The sequence below is a fragment of the Brachyhypopomus gauderio genome, chromosome 6, assembly GCF_052324685.1.
Source record: "Brachyhypopomus gauderio isolate BG-103 chromosome 6, BGAUD_0.2, whole genome shotgun sequence".
Lineage (NCBI taxonomy): Eukaryota > Metazoa > Chordata > Actinopteri > Gymnotiformes > Hypopomidae > Brachyhypopomus > Brachyhypopomus gauderio.
The window spans coordinates 12,399,390-12,419,735 of NC_135216.1; the positions used below are offsets into that span (position 1 = coordinate 12,399,390).

At 52.0% G+C, this 20,346-nt stretch overlaps 1 protein-coding gene across 2 annotated transcripts in view; it reads left to right on the plus strand.

The window, feature by feature from the left end:
- The first annotated feature begins 2,243 nt into the window (after positions 1-2,243).
- Positions 2,244-20,346, plus strand: part of LOC143516850 (microtubule-actin cross-linking factor 1, isoforms 1/2/3/4/5-like) — a 71,514-nt gene continuing 53,411 nt past the window's right edge. For both annotated transcript variants that reach the window (XM_077008719.1, XM_077008720.1), the window contains exons 1-31: positions 2,244-3,859; positions 5,852-6,018; positions 6,365-6,477; positions 6,577-6,683; positions 6,800-6,919; positions 7,099-7,194; positions 8,140-8,267; positions 9,681-9,774; positions 9,879-10,033; positions 10,122-10,401; positions 10,568-10,696; positions 10,808-10,885; positions 11,271-11,432; positions 11,778-11,882; positions 12,036-12,131; positions 12,239-12,364; positions 13,147-13,299; positions 15,260-15,414; positions 15,711-15,837; positions 15,945-16,128; positions 16,287-16,453; positions 16,715-16,893; positions 17,013-17,151; positions 17,249-17,442; positions 17,596-17,755; positions 17,850-17,933; positions 18,065-18,172; positions 18,276-18,374; positions 18,467-18,586; positions 18,689-18,780; positions 18,917-19,052. In XM_077008719.1, coding sequence (XP_076864834.1) covers positions 2,858-3,859; positions 5,852-6,018; positions 6,365-6,477; positions 6,577-6,683; positions 6,800-6,919; positions 7,099-7,194; positions 8,140-8,267; positions 9,681-9,774; positions 9,879-10,033; positions 10,122-10,401; positions 10,568-10,696; positions 10,808-10,885; positions 11,271-11,432; positions 11,778-11,882; positions 12,036-12,131; positions 12,239-12,364; positions 13,147-13,299; positions 15,260-15,414; positions 15,711-15,837; positions 15,945-16,128; positions 16,287-16,453; positions 16,715-16,893; positions 17,013-17,151; positions 17,249-17,442; positions 17,596-17,755; positions 17,850-17,933; positions 18,065-18,172; positions 18,276-18,374; positions 18,467-18,586; positions 18,689-18,780; positions 18,917-19,052 — 5,055 coding nt within the window. In that variant the 5' untranslated portion in view covers positions 2,244-2,857. The remainder of the gene's footprint in view (positions 3,860-5,851; positions 6,019-6,364; positions 6,478-6,576; positions 6,684-6,799; positions 6,920-7,098; positions 7,195-8,139; positions 8,268-9,680; positions 9,775-9,878; positions 10,034-10,121; positions 10,402-10,567; positions 10,697-10,807; positions 10,886-11,270; positions 11,433-11,777; positions 11,883-12,035; positions 12,132-12,238; positions 12,365-13,146; positions 13,300-15,259; positions 15,415-15,710; positions 15,838-15,944; positions 16,129-16,286; positions 16,454-16,714; positions 16,894-17,012; positions 17,152-17,248; positions 17,443-17,595; positions 17,756-17,849; positions 17,934-18,064; positions 18,173-18,275; positions 18,375-18,466; positions 18,587-18,688; positions 18,781-18,916; positions 19,053-20,346) is intronic.

The following is a 20,346-nucleotide window of genomic DNA, read 5'->3' on the forward strand; positions in this document are numbered from 1 at the left end:
GTGCGGTGCCCCTGTAGTAATGTGCTAACTGCTTGTGCTGTGCGGTGCCCCTGTAGTAATGTGCTAACAGGAGAGAGACTGTTGGCTGCACACACAGTGATGGTGCTGCATGAGGCAGTGTCTTCAGCCTGCTGATAGCCTTTCACCATCAAGGCTTTCAACCTCATCCTACAGGTGTACAAAAGAACTGCTTAATATGTGCCTGTTCAGATATGTGGATGATGTATTTCTGTCTTCGCTGAGTGCCTCCGCCACGGTGTCTGTGTATCCGTGCCGGGGTGTGTCCCGGATAGCCTGCGTTCCTGTGTTACGTTGGTGTGCTGCACCGAGGCATGCGTGGTGTGTGTGTGTGTGTGTGTGTGTGTGTGTGTGTGTGTGTGTAATGCTGTGGTTCTGCTGAACGTGTGCGGTATCTCCCAGATGACGAGAGGCCTATATTCCTGTCCTCTCTGCTCTGTTCTTTCTGTGCTCCCCCCGATGAGCTCCAGCCGTGATCATGACGGTCCAGTCCCCCCCCTTTTCTGACTGTGCTCCGGAGGAGAGTGCGTGTACATGCGGAAAAAAGATTTAGTGGAATGTAGAATATTTAGAGGCTTTTTAGCAGCGATGAACCAATGGAATTTAGAATAGATTTTTTTTGTCCCTCCATAACTGCCAACCAGTCTTATGGCTTTTTCATTTATTTCTTTATTTTGTGGTGTGTGTGTGGTTTTGTGTGCATGTGTGTGTGTGTGTGCGCAAGAAAAGGCTGTGAGCTCACAGCATAAGAGGAGGGGGTGGCCAGGAAGCAGATAGGATGAGAGAGATGACGGAGGGAGGGAGAGGAGAGAATACGAGGCAGATAGGATGAGAGAGGAGGGTGGGCGGGACCAAGAAGCAGATAGGATGAGAGAGGAGGGAGGGCGGGACCAGGAAGCAGATAGGATGAGAGAGGAGGGAGGGCGGGACCAGGAAGCAGATAGGATGAGAGAGGAGGGAGGGCGGGACCAGGAAGCAGATAGGATGAGAGACAGAGGGAGGGAGGGAGGGAGGGAGCTACAGCAGGAGGTGTTGGGCGAAGCTGCAGTGGGCTGTAGAGAAGACGGTGTGCTGCTGGTGCCAGTGAGGACGAGCGCAGGAGAGTTCCCCAGCGACAGAGAGAGGAAGCTTCATCCTGCTGCCACCGGAGGGCCCGGCTTCTCCACACCTGGAGCTTTGGCCCGGAGCGCGAGTCGTGTTCAGGACCGCGGAACCCGCCCTGCAGACACTCGCCTGATTCAGCCGTTGACCTGGATCAGGCGGTCCAGCCCCCACGATGCTAAACCCATGGAGATCTGCTTCTTCAATGGGGTGGTTGCTCTTCTTCTCAGACAGCGTGGAGCTCAGGGCAGAGGCTTGACTCTACATCACCTGTACCGCACATCACCCACGGAGGACTCGGCCCGGCCGGACCGGCACCGCCTGGCCCGCGGCTGCTCCGATTAGATTCTTGAGGCGGGGAGAGCAGTAACGTACCGGCTGCCTCTGCGGGAGGGCATCCTCCATGGAGGGAGGGAGGGGAGACCAAAGCTTTCACGCAGGATCCACACGCCCCTTCCACGGTGTGATGGCATTGCTCACGGCCACAAGTGTCGGGGGGTAGAGCCGCGTGGGCCGGCGTGTGTTTTAGCGTGCACACGTGAGCCTGGACGCCTCACGCTAGTGTGCACACGCGCGACGTGGGACCCGTCACACGCCCTGACCTCGTTACTGACTCGCGCACGATTGACCGTCTTCCCTCAACGCACGCGAGATCAGTTACCGTGGCAGCGGAGGCGGGCCCTCCTCCCCCTCCAGCTGTTTGATGTCTGGAGACTGATACGCGCCCCCCCCGGAGCCGCGTGCACATACACACAATGCGCCGTGGGACTTGAGGAAATGCAGAGTTGTGATTGGCCGTGATCAGACTGCTGATGAGCCATCAAAGGCTTGCCTGACTCTGCACTTTTGCCCGCCGCCGGCTGATCTGAGAACTGCATACCCAATCAGTGCTGGAGTACTATAACTACTAGCGCCACCGCTACTACTGACAGGGCTACTGCCACCACCACTGTACGAGGGCGGAGCTATTAATAAATATGTGCTAGTGTAATCTGGTGATGCGAAGCACTTGTGATACTCCGTGGACATCATGAATGCAAGACACGCGGACGGGACTTTTCATTCTGTGCGAGCAGGAAGCGATCGGTGACGACGGGACGCTTTATTTAGCCAGAATGGCAGCGTGATGCGTCCTGCCTCAGACTTACTGACTGTGTACATGCGCGTACACGAGTGTGTGTGCGTGTTTGTGTGTGCGTGCATGTCTGCACTGCAGCGAAGTCTCTGCTCTCGGTGAGGAATAAGAGCACCTCGTGGCCGAGTCTCTGCCCTTCGACACGCAGCTGTCGAGATGGCCTGAACAGGACCGGTTCCCTGAGATTTCCTCTCCGAGTCCGCGCTGTGTGTCGTCTGCGTCTGTGGCGGGAATTAAAAAAGCACGTTGGGGGACCTGAATATTTCATAAAGAGAGCAGTCTGTACTCAGGGCCGATTGTCCTTGAGGCTCGCGAGGACCCCACGCTCGGGTCCTCGATGGGGTGACCAAGCTGTTGCCTGTCTGCCTCATGGGAGCCGTATGGAGACGCCACAGCAGGTGTGCAGCATCAGCTTAAAGGGGCCCTCCATCATACCACTGTGCTCTACGGCACCCCCTGCTGTTCACCTTTAACCCAACCATGGTCCAGCAATCTGTCAGTAGAATCTTTGATGACGTGAGGTTGATGGGGTTTGCTTTACTTTTTAGGCACAGTTGCCTTGTTTATAGCATTATCTTAAGTTCTTTTTGACCTCTTTTGGAAATGGGCAGTTCTCTTGGTTGTGTGAAACAACCCCGGGAGGCGGGAGCAGGCGGGGCTCCGCCCCTCTCGCCAAAAAGGAAACTCCGCTTTAGACGGAAACGCAAAGCCAAAAAGGCACAGAAAGGCCCAGAGGAGCAGGAGGAAGTGGTCGGAAAGGTCAGAGGTGACTCTTCGACCAAACCAGCACCCAGACAAACGGTGACTGAAACTCCCACACAGGTGGTTCTGGTGCCTGGAGCTCCGCCTATCTTGGGCAGCACGGGGACGTTACGCGGGAGCAGGGTGGCCATTATGTCCCCCGCCCCAAGCCCATCATGGATGGGGGATTTCCACCAGACATCGGGAAGCAGCTTTAGCAAGGAGCCCCGGAGTGAGCCTGCCCAGGGTAGCACCACGCCCGGGGGAGGCAGGGTGTGCCGGGTCCGAGAACGGGTCCAAGGAGTCTTGGAAAGACCCTGCGTCTTGAGTGCGGACCTGGAGGACGGAGAGGTAGAGAAGAGGCACGAGGCCAGACGAGGTGAAGCGGTGACCGGCGACCCATTGGAAGCGGAGCGGAAGGGTGTGGTCCACATCCGCGAGGTGGACGGCAGGCTCTGTGTGGTCCGCACCGTCTACCCGAGGGACTACGGGTCGCCCAGCTGGCACAGCAGAGGCGTGGAGGTGCGCTCGGAGCCGCCCACGGCATCTCCCGTAAGCGGCGGCGTTCAGAAGGTCCAGGTAGTCGAGCGGGACGGACGACCGTCCCTGGGGACACGTGTCGCCAAGCAAATGGGCGCCGCTGCTCAACCAGGGAAAGAGCTCCCACCAGACAGCCCAGCGGACAGTGCCGGCCCGATGCAGGACCCCCAGTCCTCCGGCTACGCCAGCGACGTACCCCTCACCTCCCCAGAGACAGGGGGCGCTGTTCAGACCGACTGGGCAAGCTCTTCTGACATGCTGAGTTCCTCAGTACTGGAGAGTCCCATTTCCCCACCAGAGAAATCGTCACAACCCTCGTCCCAGGTCAGGCTCCCTCTGACCCACTACCCACCCCACCCTCTCGTCACTGGGATCTCCCAGGTGCTCATACATTTGAAAGAGGTGCATATAATGAAGGTTTTCTCCTGTGTGCTCTCTCAGCTGTGTTGGTCTGTGTTCTGAGCCTTTGTCTCAGAGCTTATCGGTCTTGCATGAGACAGACATTTCCAGCTCCTTCCTTCATGTCTCCTGGGTCTAATCAGCACAGAGCAGCTCTCCATTTCTTCCTCTCTCTGTCTGTCTCTCTCTCTCTCTCTCTCTCTCTCTGTCTCTCTCTCTCTTTCTTTCTAGCTCTCTCTCCTTTTTCCTCTCCCTACATCCCTCATTATTCCTCTCCCCTCACACCACCCACACTCACCCCTGCCGATCCTTGTGTGTGTGTGTGTGTGTGTGTGTGTGTGTGTGTGTGTGCATTGCCACGAGTGTGAGCACTGCTGATGTACACACACCATCAGGGACTGTAGATTGAGACACGCCCTTTCTGCCCCTCCCTGACTGCAGCTGTATGCAGCAGGATTTGTATGGCCTGATCTTTCTTGCTGCAGTGTTGAGGGTGTTGATGGCTGGTAATGGTTATTGGATCTAGCAGGGGAGGCTTCTCATGACCTTGTTACAAGCCTGCTGCTTGGTTCTCGGCCTGTGCTTAACCCACTGTGTGCTGGGTAAGAACAAACTGCCACTAGATGTTGATTTGTATTAGCAATCCCTACAGATATCTGTGCTGGTGTGTATGGGTCAGGTCAGTTCTCTCTGTGCTGGTGTGTATGGGTCAGGTCGGTACTCTCTGTGCTGGTGTGTATGGGTCAGGTCGGTACTCTCTGTGCTGGTGTGACGTTCACTGGCATGGAGCTACCATCACATTATCCTGCTTCTTGCGATACTGTGGGCCATGTTTCCAGACATAGAATGTGAGCTAGCGTGTTGTCCTTGGAGAATTTATTCAAGCTGTGGGGCATAATTATATAAACTCACTTTATGACAAACGTACGAAGGTTTAGGATAAAAGGTCTGCTGCATGAAGTCTGTATTTAGTGCCTTACATTCCTGCATTCCCTTTCACTCTCTCTTTCACTCTCTCCGTTTCCCTCTCTCTCTCTCCAACTACACACACACACACACACACACACACACACACACACACACACCCCTCCCCCCCATCATTTGTTCAGAATCTCTGCAGCCGATAACTATCCGCTGTTCTCAGAGGTTCAGTCTGGAACAGTTAGTACAGGGGCTGCGGGGGGGGGGGGGGGGGGGATGCAGATGCTGTGTGTCAGGCACAAGCTGATACCCCCCCCCCCCCCCCCCCCCCCCCCCCCCCTTTGGAAAGAAAGGAGTTCAGTGAGCGGCCTTGTGGGTGAGGGAGAGGGAGGAGGGCTGATGAGAAGATGTAAAGACCATAGCTGACAATACAGAAGGTCTTATGGGAACTGGGCAGAATAGATGAAGGGCAGTGGAAAACTGAAGTGACACAAGATGGGGTGTGTGTGTGTGTGTGTGTGTGTGTGTGTGTGAGAACATACGTGGGGGGGGGGTTGTACTGAATTGACTTTAAGGGAAGTGTGTGTGTGTGTGTGTGTGTGTGTGTGTGTGTGTGTGTGTGTGTGTGTGTGTGTGTGTGTGTGTGTGTGTGTGTGTGTGTGTGTGTGCATTCCAGAGAGACATGTGGGTGAGGGGTTTTAGTGAAAGAACTTTAATAGGTATAGGTCACAAACACACTGGATGGATGGGCATCACTGATTAATGTAAGTGAAACCCACGGGCTAACAGAGCTGCTGGGTCACTTCTGAATACAGGGCCCTCCCTCACGTGATGTTATAGCTACTGTAAGCTAAAGTTCAGAGCAGTATGGTAACGTCACTAAGCAGCAGGTTGGAGTCGCCGGTCTGGTGCTTCTCTGTAGCCTCATGTAGGGTCCTGTTAATGGCCAGCTGCAGTTGGGATGATGAAGGCCCCGCTCTCTTCCTCTGCCCTTAGATCTCGGAGATATACGTGAGCGGGGAGTCGGCGGACCTGACGGCCAAGGAGAAGCTCCTGCTGTGGACCCAGCAGGCGACGGAGGGCTACCCGGGCCTGCGCTGCGGGAACTTCTCCTCCAGCTGGAGCGATGGACGCATGTTCAACGCCCTCCTTCATCGCTACAGGTACACGCCCGTGGCCACGCCCCCATGCCCATGGCCACACCCACACCCATGGGATGAGGCAGCACCGCTGACTTTGCCGATTCTGCACGTTTTGCCAGCACGCAGGCGAGTCCCCATGGCTGTGATTCATCAGTTCCTGGGATCATAATAGCACTGCTATTAATAGCAGAGAGTTTAATGCAGCTACCAAACTGGGCATGTAGGCATTGTGTGACCATAATACTGATCTCATGAAGACATACAAACATGCACGTGCAAACACACGCACGCACGCACGCACGCACACACACACACACACACACACACACACACACACACACACACTTCTCTCTGTTGTACCTTTCAGGCCTGACCTGATTGACATGGAGCTGGTGGCACAGCAGAGTAACCGTGACAACCTGGAACAGGCCTTTGAGATTGCCGAGTCGCTAGGGGTGACGCGTCTCCTGGACGCTGAAGGTACGGTCTGGTGCACCCCTGTGTCTTCATGTCCGCACACGCTGTTTCCTCTCTCCCTTTCCCTCTCAACGTCTCTCACTCTCGTCCTTCCTGTGCTAGACGTGGACGTGCCGTCACCTGACGAGAAGTCGGTCATCACCTACGTGTCCTCCATCTACGACGCCTTCCCCAAGATCCCGGAGGGTGGAGAAGGCATCAAGCCTCATGTACGTTCCTTCATCCTCTCCTCCACCCTCACTGGTTGTTTCCCCCCCTCCAACACGTACGCTCACATGCACCCGAACATCCTCCCTCACACACGTGTCCTCTGTGCGTCTCTCAGGAGGTGGACCAGCGCTGGGCGGAGTACCAGGCCCGCTTCTCCTCGCTGCTGCAGTGGGCCAGGCAGCACACGGCCCTCATGGCCAGCAGGAGTTTCCCCCACAACCCCGTAGAGCTCAAGGTAACCATGGAGGAAGGGCGTCAGGCGAGCCGGGTTATGTGTGTGACTGCACAGTGCCTCTCAGGCGTGTGTGTGCGCGTGTGTGTGTAGGGTTCATAAACAGCGCCCCACGTGAAGGATGGTAATTGCTGTGTGCTGCAGTGCGCTAGCAGTTTAACAGTGTTTTGCACGTCCCACAGGCTCTATACAACGAATACATCCACTTCAAAGAAACAGAGATCCCGGCTAAGGAGGTGGAGAAGGGCCACGTCGCACACCTTTACAAGCTGATGGAGGTGAGTGGAGCGAGTGGGTGGAGGTGGAGCAGCGTGTTGTGTTGGGCAGGATGGGGGCGTGAGCATGAAAGCAAGACTAACTGCTGCTAACAGGCTGCTGAAGTCAACACTGCTGCCCCCAAGTAGCTGGGCTCCTTGCTGAACAGAACTGGAGGCGGGTAAAGGAGCAGGCGGGTAAAGGAGCAGTCAGGTAAAGGAGCAGGGAGCAGTCAGGTAAAGGAGCAGGCAGGTAAAGGAGCAGGGAGCAGTCAGGTAAAGGAGCAGGCAGGTAAAGGAGCAGGGAGCAGTCAGGTAAAGGAGCAGGCAGGTAAAGGAGCAGGGAGCAGTCAGGTAAAGGAGCAGGCAGGTAAAGGAGCAGGGAGCAGTCAGGTAAAGGAGCAGGCGGGTAAAGGAGCAGGGAGCAGGCAGGTAAAGGAGCAGGCGGGTAAAGGAGCAGGCGGGTAAAGGAGCAGGCGGGTAAAGGAGCAGGGAGCAGTCAGGTAAAGGAGCAGGCAGGTAAAGGAGCAGGGAGCAGTCAGGTAAAGGAGCAGGCAGGTAAAGGAGCAGGCAGGTAAAGGAGCAGGGAGCAGTCAGGTAAAGGAGCAGGCAGGTAAAGGAGCAGGGAGCAGTCAGGTAAAGGAGCAGGCAGGTAAAGGAGCAGGGAGCAGTCAGGTAAAGGAGCAGGCAGGTAAAGGAGCAGGGAGCAGTCAGGTAAAGGAGCAGGCAGGTAAAGGAGCAGGGAGCAGGCGGGTAAAGGAGCAGGCGGGTAAAGGAGCAGGCGGGTAAAGGAGCAGGCGGGTAACGGAGCAGGGAGCAGGCAGGTAAAGGAGCAGGGAGCAGGCGGGTAAAGGAGCAGGCGGGTAAAGGAGCAGGCGGGTAAAGGAAAAAGAACAGGCACATAACTGGATATGTTGGCACTATAAGAGGGCGTTATCATCATCCTCACATGTCATTGGTCCCTCCCAGGTTTGGATAGAGTTTGGGCGCATCAAGCTGCCCCAGGGTCTGCACCCTAACCACCTGGAGGAGGAGTGGGGTAAACTCATCCTGGAGATGCTGGAGCGAGAGAAGGTCCTCCGGCCTGCTGTAGAGAGGTGAGGGGGGGGGAGACAACCACCACCATGCAGGGGACTAATGCGTACAGCCTTCATACAGACTAAATACAGACTTCATACAATCTACACTAAAGCCTTCATACAGACTTCATACAGACTAAATACAGACTTCATACAATCTACACTAAAGCCTTCATACAGACTAAATACAGACTAAATACAGACTTCATACAATCTACACTAAAGCCTTCATACAGACTAAATACAGACTAAATACAGACTTCATACAATCTACACTAAAGCCTTCATACAGACTTCATACAGACTAAATACAGACTTCATACAATCTACACTAAAGCCTTCATACAGACTTCATACAATCTACACTAAAGCCTTCATACAGACTAAATACAGACTAAATACAGACTTCATACAATCTACACTAAAGCCTTCATACAGACTAAATACAGACTAAATACAGACTTCATACAATCTACACTAAAGCCTTCATACAGACTTCATACAATCTACACTAAAGCCTTCATACAGACTAAATACAGACTTCATACAATCTACACTAAAGCCTTCATACAGACTAAATACAGACTTCATACAATCTACACTAAAGCCTTCATACAGCCTTCATACAGACTAAATACAGACTTCATACAATCTACACTAAAGCCTTCATACAGCCTTCATACAGACTAAATACAGACTTCATACAATCTACACTAAAGCCTTCATACAGCCTTCATACAGACTAAATACAGACTTCATACAATCTACACTAAAGCCTTCATACAGACTAAATACAGACTTCATACAATCTACACTAAAGCCTTCATACAGACTTCATACAGACTTCATACAACCTACACTACAGTCTAAATACAGACTTCGTGCAATCTACACTAAAGCCTTCATACAGACTTCATACAGACTTCATACAGCCTACACTACAGTCTAAATACAGACTTCATATCGACTTCATACAATCTACACTACAGTCTAAATACAGACTTCATACAATCTACACTAAAGCCTTCATACAGCTTACACTACAGTCTACATCAGGGGTGCCCACAGTTTTCAGCTTGCGAGCTACTTATAAGATGACCAAGTCAGAAAGATCTACCAGGGTGGCGGCGAACGTAATTTGTTGACCGGGGGGGGGGGGTGGCGAACGTAATTTGTTGAGCGGGGGAGGGGGGGGGGGGGTGGCGAACGTAATTTGTTGAGTGGATTGCAGATTGGCTACCGTGAATGTCAATCAAAATACAACCGTCAGTGCAGATGTGCGATTCATCTACTACTATTTTATGTGACGCGATCTACGCACATTCCTTCGCGATCGACCGACACTTGATCGCGATCGACGTAATGAGCACCCCTGGTCTACATTCAGTCTTGAGGGTTACATCAGCCCTGCTGTCCTTGTTTGTCTTTCAGACTGGAGCTGCTCTTGCTGATGGCCAACAAGATCCAGAACATGGCTGTGGACTGTGAAGAGAAACTGACCCTGGCCAAGAACACACTGCAGTCGGTGGGTGGAGCTGTGTGCCTAGCGGGACACTCCCAAACACAACAACTCATCTGCACAGGACTAATCCTGTGTGTGTGTGTGTGTGTGTGTGTGTGTGTGTACAGGACATGTCCCGTCTGGAGGGCGGGGAGGCGGCGCGCTGTGAGCAGGAGCTGGCTGTTTACCTGCAGGACTCTGAAGCTCTGCTCCAGATGCTCCATCAGGACCTCCAGGTCCTCCGAGAGAAGAAGTACTACCAAGTGGAACAGCTCGCCTTCAGGTGGGTCAGAGAGCCAACATCTCAGGTGGGTCAGAGCAGGGAGTGATGGAGAACGTTATCGCTCTGACGGTCTCGCGCTCTGCTGCAGGGTCACGTGTCTGCAGGACGAGTTGGTCTCTCTGCGCCTGGAGTGTGCCAGCGTGTACAGGAAGGGACACTTCTCAGGACCGCTGCAGGTTGCCACGACGGCTCAGAGGGCGTCGCCGGACAACAAGAGCACCTTCACTCCCCCGGGGGCGGAGCCTGGCGGCACGCCCCTGCTCAGACGGCCCATGACGCGCTCGGAGATCATGGCAGTCTCGTCGTCGGAGGACGAGGGGAGCTTGCGTTTCCTCTACGAGCTGCTGGGATGGGTCGAGGAGACGCAGGTGAGCAAAAGGGAGACGGAGAGACATTCTGAGTATCATGTATTTGGATGCGATTTGTGATGTTAAACTGTGTGTGTGTGTGTGTGTGTGTGTGTGTGTGTGTGTGTGTGTGTGTGTGTGTGTGTGTGTGTGTGTGTGTGTGTGTGTGTGTGTGTGTGTGTGTTAGGAGCTGTTGGAACGGGCCGACTGGGGCTCGGATCTACCCGCTGTAGAACAGCACCTGCAGGATCACTACACCATCCACACTGCTGTGGAGGAACTACTGCACAGTCTGAAAGAGGCACGCAGCTATGAGGTACTACCACACACACACACACACACACACACACACACACACACACACACACCTCTTAAGTCCCCACACACACTGAGCTCTCTTAAACTTGTCCACCCTCTCTTCCCCCAGCCAAACATCTCTCCCAGTTTCAGAAGCAGTTATTCCGAAACGCTGGCCAAGCTGGAGAACCAGTACTGCAGGCTACTGGTGAGTGTGGCCTGCTTTAATACAGCCCAGAGATCACGGTGGGCTTGGCCTGGCACTGCTGGGTCCAAGAGCCTCTTTTGTGGGCATGACTGAATTTTCCCTGTGACCAAGAGGAGGCAGGTGTGAGTGTGTATGGCACCTGCCCATCACACACACTCTCCATCACACACACTCTCCATCACTCCATCACTCCTCTGCTCAGTTCAGCTCTGTCCTCTTGTGTGTCCTTAAGGGTAGAGAAGGGTCAGGGAGGGAGAGGTCTGTCAGGAGCTTTGTGTTCGTGAACGTGTGTATTTCAAGATGATGGGAGGCTAAGTTGATCAAATGTACTGATTAAATCATGTGTTGTGACGCCAGTGTTTATGGGTGGTTTTTGTTGCCGTAGGAGCACTCGTCATGGCGACTGCGTTGCCTAGAAAGCCTGCGTGCGTTTGTGTCGCGCTGCACTGAGGAGCTGATCTGGCTCAACGAGAAGGAGGAGGAGGAGTTGGCCTTCGACTGGAGCGATAACAACACCAACATGGCTGCCAAGAGGGAGCAGAACTCTGTGAGTGATACTCAGAGCACAGAACAGAACCATTCTAACAGTATATCAGCTCAGTATAGATCCTAATGCTTCTTAATCCCAGTAGTCTGTGTCCAGTAGTCTGTGTCCGGTTTCATTCCCTCACGTTTTAACATGTTAATTGTGGCAGATTTATTTTGTGTTTTTGTTTTTATATCCTCACATTACTTGTCATTCTTCCTCTAAGATATAGAAGCCAGCAAAGTTGTCTACAGTCATGTTAATGAAATGACCCTACTGATGTAGTTAAGTAGTACTGATGGATAGTCAGTAGTTTGAATTGCTACAGTAGTGATGTTCTTCATGTCTAATGTCATTCTTCTCCAGGAAATGAAGTCTGAGTTGGAGGAAAAACAAGAAGTGATGTGTTCGCTACAGGAAACGGCCAATCAGCTTTGCCTGGACAACCACCCTGCCAAGCAGACAGTAGAGGTGGGCCATGTCACCGTGTAGTATTTTATCTATTATAAAAATTGAGCATCACTGTTGTCTGAAAATGATTGTATTACTACCCATGCCCCCATTTTCATGTGAGATTGTTCTGGTCAGTCTTGATGCTCATGGTGTTGTGTGTGACCACTGCAGGCCTACAGTGCTGCCCTGCAGACACAGTGGCAGTGGGTGAAGCAGCTGTGTGTGTGTGTGGAGCAACACCTGAAGGACAACACCGCCTACTTCCAGGTACCGAGCCTCCAAGATGTTTGTGTTTTTTTTGTTTAGTTTGTGTTGCGTAGCTGTCTGGGTGACGCTGGGTTTGTGATGCGCTGCTGTACCTGCTCTGTTCTCAGTTCCTGAGCGACGCGCGCGATTGCGAGACATACCTGCGACAGCTTCAGGACACCATCAAACGGCAGTACACCTGCGACAGGGACAGCAGGCTGGGCAAACTGGAGGACCTGCTGCAGGACTCCATGGTAAGGGAGGGATCTTCTGGGGGGGCCCTGGGCTGCAATTTCCACTTCTGCTCGGTGACAAACTCTCAGCGTCTCTCGAAGCGTTGCGTGTGTGGCCCTAGTGCTAATCACACACTAAGGACTATTCATAGCATGCACATAACTGAAGGCTAGAGTGCAGCCCCGTTAGCTGCGTGCTCCTCTGCTCCCGTCCGCCAGCACTCTAATCAGGCCCTAACGCCCCCTGCCGTCACACCAGAGAAACGCTCCACTCTTTATTCATAATGCTGCCCTACAGAGGGTCTAATGGCCAAAGCCCTGTGCTATCATTAGCACACTGAATGCTCACAGCCACGGTTTCTCAGTGGATAGAGGAGACGGCTGTTAATGTAGCATCTTTTAAAAAAATTCTCATGATTGTGTGGATAATATTCAGCTGTTATAGGGCATGATTGTATCGTTTTGCTTAATGGGTAGTCCTCACTTGATTAGACATAAAGGACTATATGCAGTTTTGTGTAGGTTTTTTATGTTGGTGATATTATTTTAGTATAATATTAGTTACACTTTATCAGGGCTTACACACGTTGTCCATAAATTAGAAAGTGCACAATTAATCTCTGTAACTAATGATTATATCCATATTCTGACTACATCCTAACCATTACAAATGATCTTTCTTTGATGTTTTGTGTTTAAAAATGTCTTTGAGTCACGTCATGCAAGGTGACCGTCAGGTGACTTCATGTCAGGTCATTTCTACAGAGTGATTGACAAACTTTCTACCAATGTGTGTGTGACAGGAGGAGAAGGAACAGCTGATTGGCTATCGAAGTTCAGTGGCTAGCCTGGTGGGGCGGGCCAAGACTGTGGTCCAACTCCACCCACGAAGAGCAGACTGCATTCTGGGTACAACAATACCCATCCGTGCCATCTGTGACTATAGACAAATAGAGGTATGGCCAGGATCAGCGGTGTACTGCCACCGACACACACCTTTCTCTCCTCACACACACGGCTCCTTTACATCCTGAAGAGTCATGGTCTGTTTTGTTGGGTCTGTAGTAATTGCTAAGACAGATGTGTGGGAGAAGTTTGATCTATTTTAAGATCATTCCCATTCCCATCCTGCACTGCTCACACCCTGTTCAACTCCCATTGGCTGACTTAATTCAAGGCACCAATGAAGTGCTCGAAACACTGGGTACGCCTCAAAACCTTGCAGTCCTGGGCCAGAGTTGATCTGGAAGGCTTCTGTCTTCCTGTCGTGTGTGTGTGTGTGTGTGTGTGTGTGTGTGTGTGTGTGTGTGTGTGTGTGTGTGTGTGTGTGTGTGTGTGTGTGTGCCTGCATGTGAACCTGTCTGTGAGTATGTGTGCACCTGTGCATGTTTGCATGTTCCTGCAAGTGTGTGTACCTGTGCACGTGTGTGTGTATCCGTGTACTCCCTGAGTCAGGAGCAGACAGCGTGGGCAAGTGGAGAAGCAGTGACGATCACTCCTGCTGTGGCCCCACCCACATTAGGCCCCGCCCACACTAGGCAGACATGCACAGACCACACGGCCAGTGTTAATGATGTGAAGCTGCGCGCTCCTGATGAGATGATGACATCTGCCTATTTTTATTTTCATCAGTCATAAATATTACGGTGTGCTGCTACCATACTGCTGCTCATCTGTTTTCCCATCCACACGTTCGTCACAGTTAGGCAGGGTCTTAACAATGTCCAAAAATAATCATATTTTCCCCCCTCCTCCCACCTCTCCTTTCTCTTTCTCCTTCCCCCTCCTGTTTTGCCCACTCCCTCTCTCCTCCCTCTCCTCCTCCTTTCCTCTTGTGTATCTGCGGGGCAAGGCCAACGCTCAGGTACTGCTGCTCAACACTCTTCACCTCTGCCCTCTGCCCTTTGACCTGGCTCTGCACACTCAAATTCAAATTCAGCTGCGCGGTGCTACCCAGCTCTCTCTCTCTCTCTCTCGCCCGCCGTGGCCTGCTGAAGCCCCGAGCCTGTTAGCACGCGTTTGACACGCGCCCCATTCCTAACATACCGCTCACAGTTACTACAGCCTAACGATCGGGAATCCATACGTGAAGGGTGTTCATCACATCTCTGACCTCTTGCATAAATTTCACAACGCATTCATGAATGTTTGTATCAGTAATCATGAGCTTTTTAAAATTACAGTAATATAAATAAAACGATAATAAAAAGCATATGTGGACTGTTGCTTTGAAAATTCCTCATAAATTAACACAGCACTCCACGTTATTGTTTTGTAAACACTTCACGAATGCAATTTAAAGTATTTATGTAAGATGTTATGAATGTGTTATGTATACATCCTTGAGGGTAAAATGTTCCTCAACTTTGGGCTGCCCAGCAGGAGTGCTGTAGCACTGTGCCGTTTCATCGAGGGCACCGGCTCACGGATAGATAATAGCTGCCTGAGCCAGTAGCACTGACTGACTCCCTCCCACCAGGGGGCGCTGTGACAGGGTGGTAGGGGCACCAGGCTATGAACACACTAATCCCACCTGTGAAATGTTGGCTAAAAGTCCCCCATGAAGAGTGGCATAAAGAGGTCGTATGCTGAACAGAACCAAGCTAGGCTAAATTCTGCCTCCCTATGAATGTGATCTTGTTCTGCGGATTAAAACGTTCAAATCCATAAACACAGTTCCAGAGAGGCGTTAGAAAATCTGCCTTAATCACATTTTATTTTCGAGATCCATTAGCATTGACATTTCATTCCTCATGATTTGGTTTTTAACAGTATTACTTTAAAATCCTCACTTCCATTACGTTCCACGTCTGCTGCTTTTATTCTATCTATCCATTTCTCTCTTGATCGCTCTCTCTCTCTCTCTCTCTCTCTCTCTCTCTCTCTCTCTCCCTGTCCCTCCTCCCTCACTCCCAGATCACACTCAGTAAAGGGGAGGAGTGTGTGTTGGAGGATCATTCCCAGAGGACCAAGTGGAAGATCATCAGCTCCACGGGGAACGAGGCCATGGTGCCGTCGGTGTGCTTCACCGTCCCCCCACCCAACCAGGAGGCCCTGGACACCGCCAGCAGGTTCGCCCGCCGTCGCATGAGGAACCTGGACTCGCTCTCGGGTTCCTGGGTCTCGCTGGGACCCCCGGGGTGTTTACTGTCTTGACGTTTTCCAAGGCTGTTTACGGTTTACGGTGTGAGCCGCGTAAACAGGGCGTGGAGACACGTGGCACCAACGTGCTCACATTGTGAGCACCAGCTCACAAATTGTTGGCTGGTGCAAAAAATCTATGAAAGGGCTCTGGGACGCTTTCTGAGTGACCTAGTGAGTCTGGCGGCCGTGCTTTGCTGATGAAGTGTTTCTCACGTGTCCTCAGGATGGAGCAGCTGTATCAGAACGTGATGTTTCTGTGGCACCAGCTGCATATGAACATGAAGAGTGTGGTCTCCTGGCACTACCTGAGGAAAGACCTGGACCACATCTCCTCCTGGACCCTGGACACGGTCACTACTTCAAACAACAACTCTGTCCCCTAGAGCTGTTCTGAAGCCCCCGGAGGAGTTCCTTAACGTGTGTGTGTGTGTGTGTGTGTGTGTGTGTGTGCGTGCAGGTGCGTTCCCAGGCTCCATCTGAGAGGGCGCAGGCCCTGGAGCACCTGGACGCCCACCTGGCGGATTTCCTGGCGGACAGTCGTGAGAGCGCCCTCTTCACGCCGCCCGACAGACACGAGCTGGAGCGCGAGGCCGAGAGCAGCCGCCAGCACTGCCAAGCACTGCTCGTCTCCATGGAGACAGGTAGACGCACGGGCCATGTGTCGCGTGCTTATTGACAAATGCATGAAAGGAAATCATGAAATGTGCCACACACACACACACACACACACACACACACACACACACACTGAAGACCACCTTTTTCTCTCTCTCTCTCTCTCTCTCTCTCTCTCTCTCAGTGGAGAAGGACGAGTCATTGTTTCGCTCCTACCTCTCGGAGCTGCACAGCATCAAGTCCCACCTGCAGGAGGCGGAGCTGAGGCTGATGACGGACATGCGCACTCCGCCCCCCAGCAGCCTGTCAGGAGATGGTGCAGAAACGGCTGTTCACATAGCAGAACAAGAGGTAACCCATATCTTGGCAAACAGCTCCCCCTCCTGGCCAAAAGATGCGCTATTATGTGTTGATCCCTCCTTTATATATTTTACACAATTTATTTGGTGTACACAAAACCCAATGGTGCCATTGGCCTTTTCTTTCTGGCACAGTACCAGAATAGACAAGTAATTGTTACTGCTCACCATTTTAATTAGGCTGTGACTGGCAGTGTGTTGTAGATAAACGTTGACATGATTAACAGTCCATCATGGTGGTGGTGATTTGCAGAAGCTGCAGCAGGATCTGAAAGGTCTTCAGTCCGACCTTGGCGACGTGTCTCGGCGCTGTGTGAACTTCTTCGAGGAGAAGCCCACCTCGTCCAGCGTGCCTGCGCTCCGCTCCGAACTCAATCTGGCCGTGGAGCAGGCGGATCGACTCAACTCCCTGTCCTCCGTCTACCTGCACAAGTCAGTACGCACACACGTAAATCAGTACGCACGCACGCGCGCGCACAAGTCCGTACGCACACTCGGCCACACAAGTCGCTTGTTTGCCACTGAGCGGCAGGCCATCCTGTTCCTCTCAGGCTGAAGACGGTGGATGTTCTGATGAGGAGCTTGCAGGCCGCTGAGAGTCAGCTGAAAAAGTACGAGAGCCGTCTGAGCGAGGAGGACATCGTTCCGGCCGACGCCGACGCCATCCAGGCCTTGAGGGAGCAGCTGAGGGTGAGCCGTCTCCCTTCGACCCTCCGTCCATCTTCTGACCACCATCACCTCCACGACCCTTCACGTTTACCTCCCTCCACCCGTCTTCTTTTCACAGAGGTGGCAGTCAGAGTTGGAGGGGCAGGATCACATCTTCCAGGTGCTGAGCTCGGAGATGCAGAGGGCCCGGGACGCAGGCACCCAGCTCAGCCAGCTGCACCCGGATCGCAGCCCGGAGCTGGAGCGGTACCAGGAGAAAGCCCAGCAGCTCACCGAGAGATGGCACGGAGTGCGGAAACAGATGGAGACACGGTGAGCCATTTTGGGACAGGGGACAAGAGTCTGGGTCAACATTGTTCCCTACTTTTTAAAAAAGTGTGTAATATAGTAATACAATAAGTCCTTACTTCTGTTGCTGGGAATTTTGATATCGGTGTTTTGTCAGTAACACCCAGTTCTGCGCAGGCAAGCTGATCTGGAGGTGCTTGGTTCCGTGCTGCAACAGTACCGGCACGGCCACTCCGCCCTGATCCGCTGGATCGAAGAGACCACGGAGAAGCAGGAGAACACGCAGCCCGAGCAGACGGACAGCAGAGCGCTCTCCGAACAGCTCGCCCAGCAGACGGTGCGGCCCACTTCCACACTCGCCGCCGGTCGGTCTGCAGCGTTAAACAAGGCCCGTTATGAAGGACTCTTCTCGGAACTGTTCCCCTTTGCAGGCTCTGGTAGCTGAGATCGAGCAGAACCAAGCCAAGCTGGACGAGTGCCAGACACACTCCAAACACTACTGTACTGCCGTTAAAGTAGGCTCTCTACCACAGCAGATCGCCACACCTTTTAATTGCACCTGAATACTGCCCCCATGTGGCCGGGGGCCCTTGAATAGCTCTTCTCTAGTGTACAATACACACTGTCTCCCTTGTTTGTGCATTAGGACTATGAGCTGCAGCTCATGACATTTAGAGCTTTTGTGGAATCGACCCAGAAGTCTCCGGTGAAACGGAGGAGGATGCATTCCTCATCGGATGCCATAACACAAGAGGTAAACGAGTGTGAAGGCGTGAAGCCGTCTGGCTGGTCCTGGGGACCTCTGATCCCACGATGCTTTAAGAGGGCCTAGAATAACCCCGAGTCTTTCTTTACAGTTCATGGATCTGCGAACACGCTACACGGCTCTGGTGACCTTGACGACACAGCACATCAAGTACATCAGTGATGCGCTACGGAGACAGGAGGAGGAAGAGGTATGATTTTAATGTCGTGGCAGCCCCTGTAAAACACGCCGCACGTCCTGATGAATAGGCTAGTAATCGTGTTCTTTGTTTTCTACTCACAGAAGCAGGTCGAGGAGGAGAAGCAAGCCCGGGCCGGCCAGGTGTCGGAGCTGCTCGGCTGGGCGAAGGGCCTCCGGGAGAGGGCTGAGGGCCCAGCTGAGTCGTCGCTCTCCGCACAGCAGGTGTGATGGCGTGCGCCATCTTCAGTTTGGAATTGGTGTGGGGGGGGGGGGGGGGGGCAGCAGTGAGTGACGTGATTCTTTTCTCTCGGGATCTTTCCACAGGCGATCAGCGAGCAGTTAGCAGCCAAAAAAGAAGTCGTCGCCGAAGCCATCAGGAGCACACAAGTCTTCCTGCTCTCCAAACAGGCCAGCAAGTGAGTGTGGCTTCTTCCTGGACACTGACATGGACATCAGCATATGCGTCTTTCCATCTTTCCGCTGGATGATTTTGGGACAGTCTACCTGTCTCGCACACACAGTCGCGTAATGAGTCAACTCTCGTGTTTTCAGACTGGCCCCTGAAGAGCGCGACCAGGTGACCTCGCAGCTTGATGAGCTGACCGCTACCTACAGCCAGCTGTGTGACCGCTCCGCGGCCCAGCTGCACCAGCTGCAGGAACAGCTGGCCAAGGAGGAGAAACTCAAGGTAGAGTCGGAGGTCAAGGGGCGAGGTCGCGCCGGCCACGCTGTAAAACGCAGCTACTGCGAGCTTCAAAAAGCCAAAAGCTTGCATAAAAACGTGTGCTTCTCACGTGTGCCGCTTTAAAGAGATATCGTTCCGATTGTCGTTTGTGCGAATGTGTGAGTTAGAACGGGTGCCGCATGGTGTGTGTTGCCTGTCACTAGTGTTTGTGACATTCATCACCGACTCCATATGTCTTGTAGGTTTGGTTTCACATAACATCATTCATTTAATAGCATGGAGTGTTTACCTCACCTACACAACGTGCCTGTGATCATGTCACCACCTTCATCATCATTTACCATCTTCATCAGTCTCATCTGCTTATTACTACTTCTTGGCCCTGTAGATTAGAGTAGCAATTTGGAGTATTTTGTCACAGCAGAAACGTCATAGCACATTAAGTCCATGTGCAACATCACACATCATTACACATCAAAATACAGTTTCAAGCACACATCATCACAGGTCATGTATTTAGTGCTGTAGATTTCTGCCATTATACGCATTATATTAGGATTCCTAATAATTTGTGCAACAGTTTTATTTGTACATTTTTTTGTACATAAATGTAAGTCCACATAGTTTTCCATGCACATTTTGTCACCAAATATTCATGTGGTGGGTTTTTAAAATTTTGTGTAGTCATTCATAAACATTTGAATTCAATTCATTTGAATTGCATGTGAAAGAAGTAATATTTGAGTGTTTGAGTGAGAGTGAGGTTAGAGGACTGTTGTGTGAATAACAAAGGTTAAAAATAGTGCCCTAAAGTGTCTACTAGAGAGCAGTGAAAATGCTTAGGGCTTGTTGAGGTTTGAGCACCAGAGGGCTGCTGTGCATACATCCACCTGTTTGAGCATGATGTGTCCAGGTCACGGTTCTAAACACGCGTTTGCGTGCGTGTGTGTGTATGTGTGTGTGACTTTGTTCCTGGTTTTACTGAAACTTATTCATTTTGCTTAAAAATTACTAACAGCTGCCGGGAAAGAACAAAATAGCCAGTAAAAAAACATCAGTGCAAAGTCCAGCTAGCAATCAAATTAGTATCATTTTAGCTCATCAAAAATACAACAGATCAGGTTTACTGATCATCTGTAGGTAAGTTCCAAAACACAATCTGAAGTGAGATGAGTGAATATCCTGAACTAAAGGATTAGGACAAAAAGCTGGTCCTAGCATAGTATATTAAGGTTACTATGAAGAAAAAAAACTTAAAAGACAGGGGTAGGTAGGACCTAGTCAGTGCCAGGCAGTG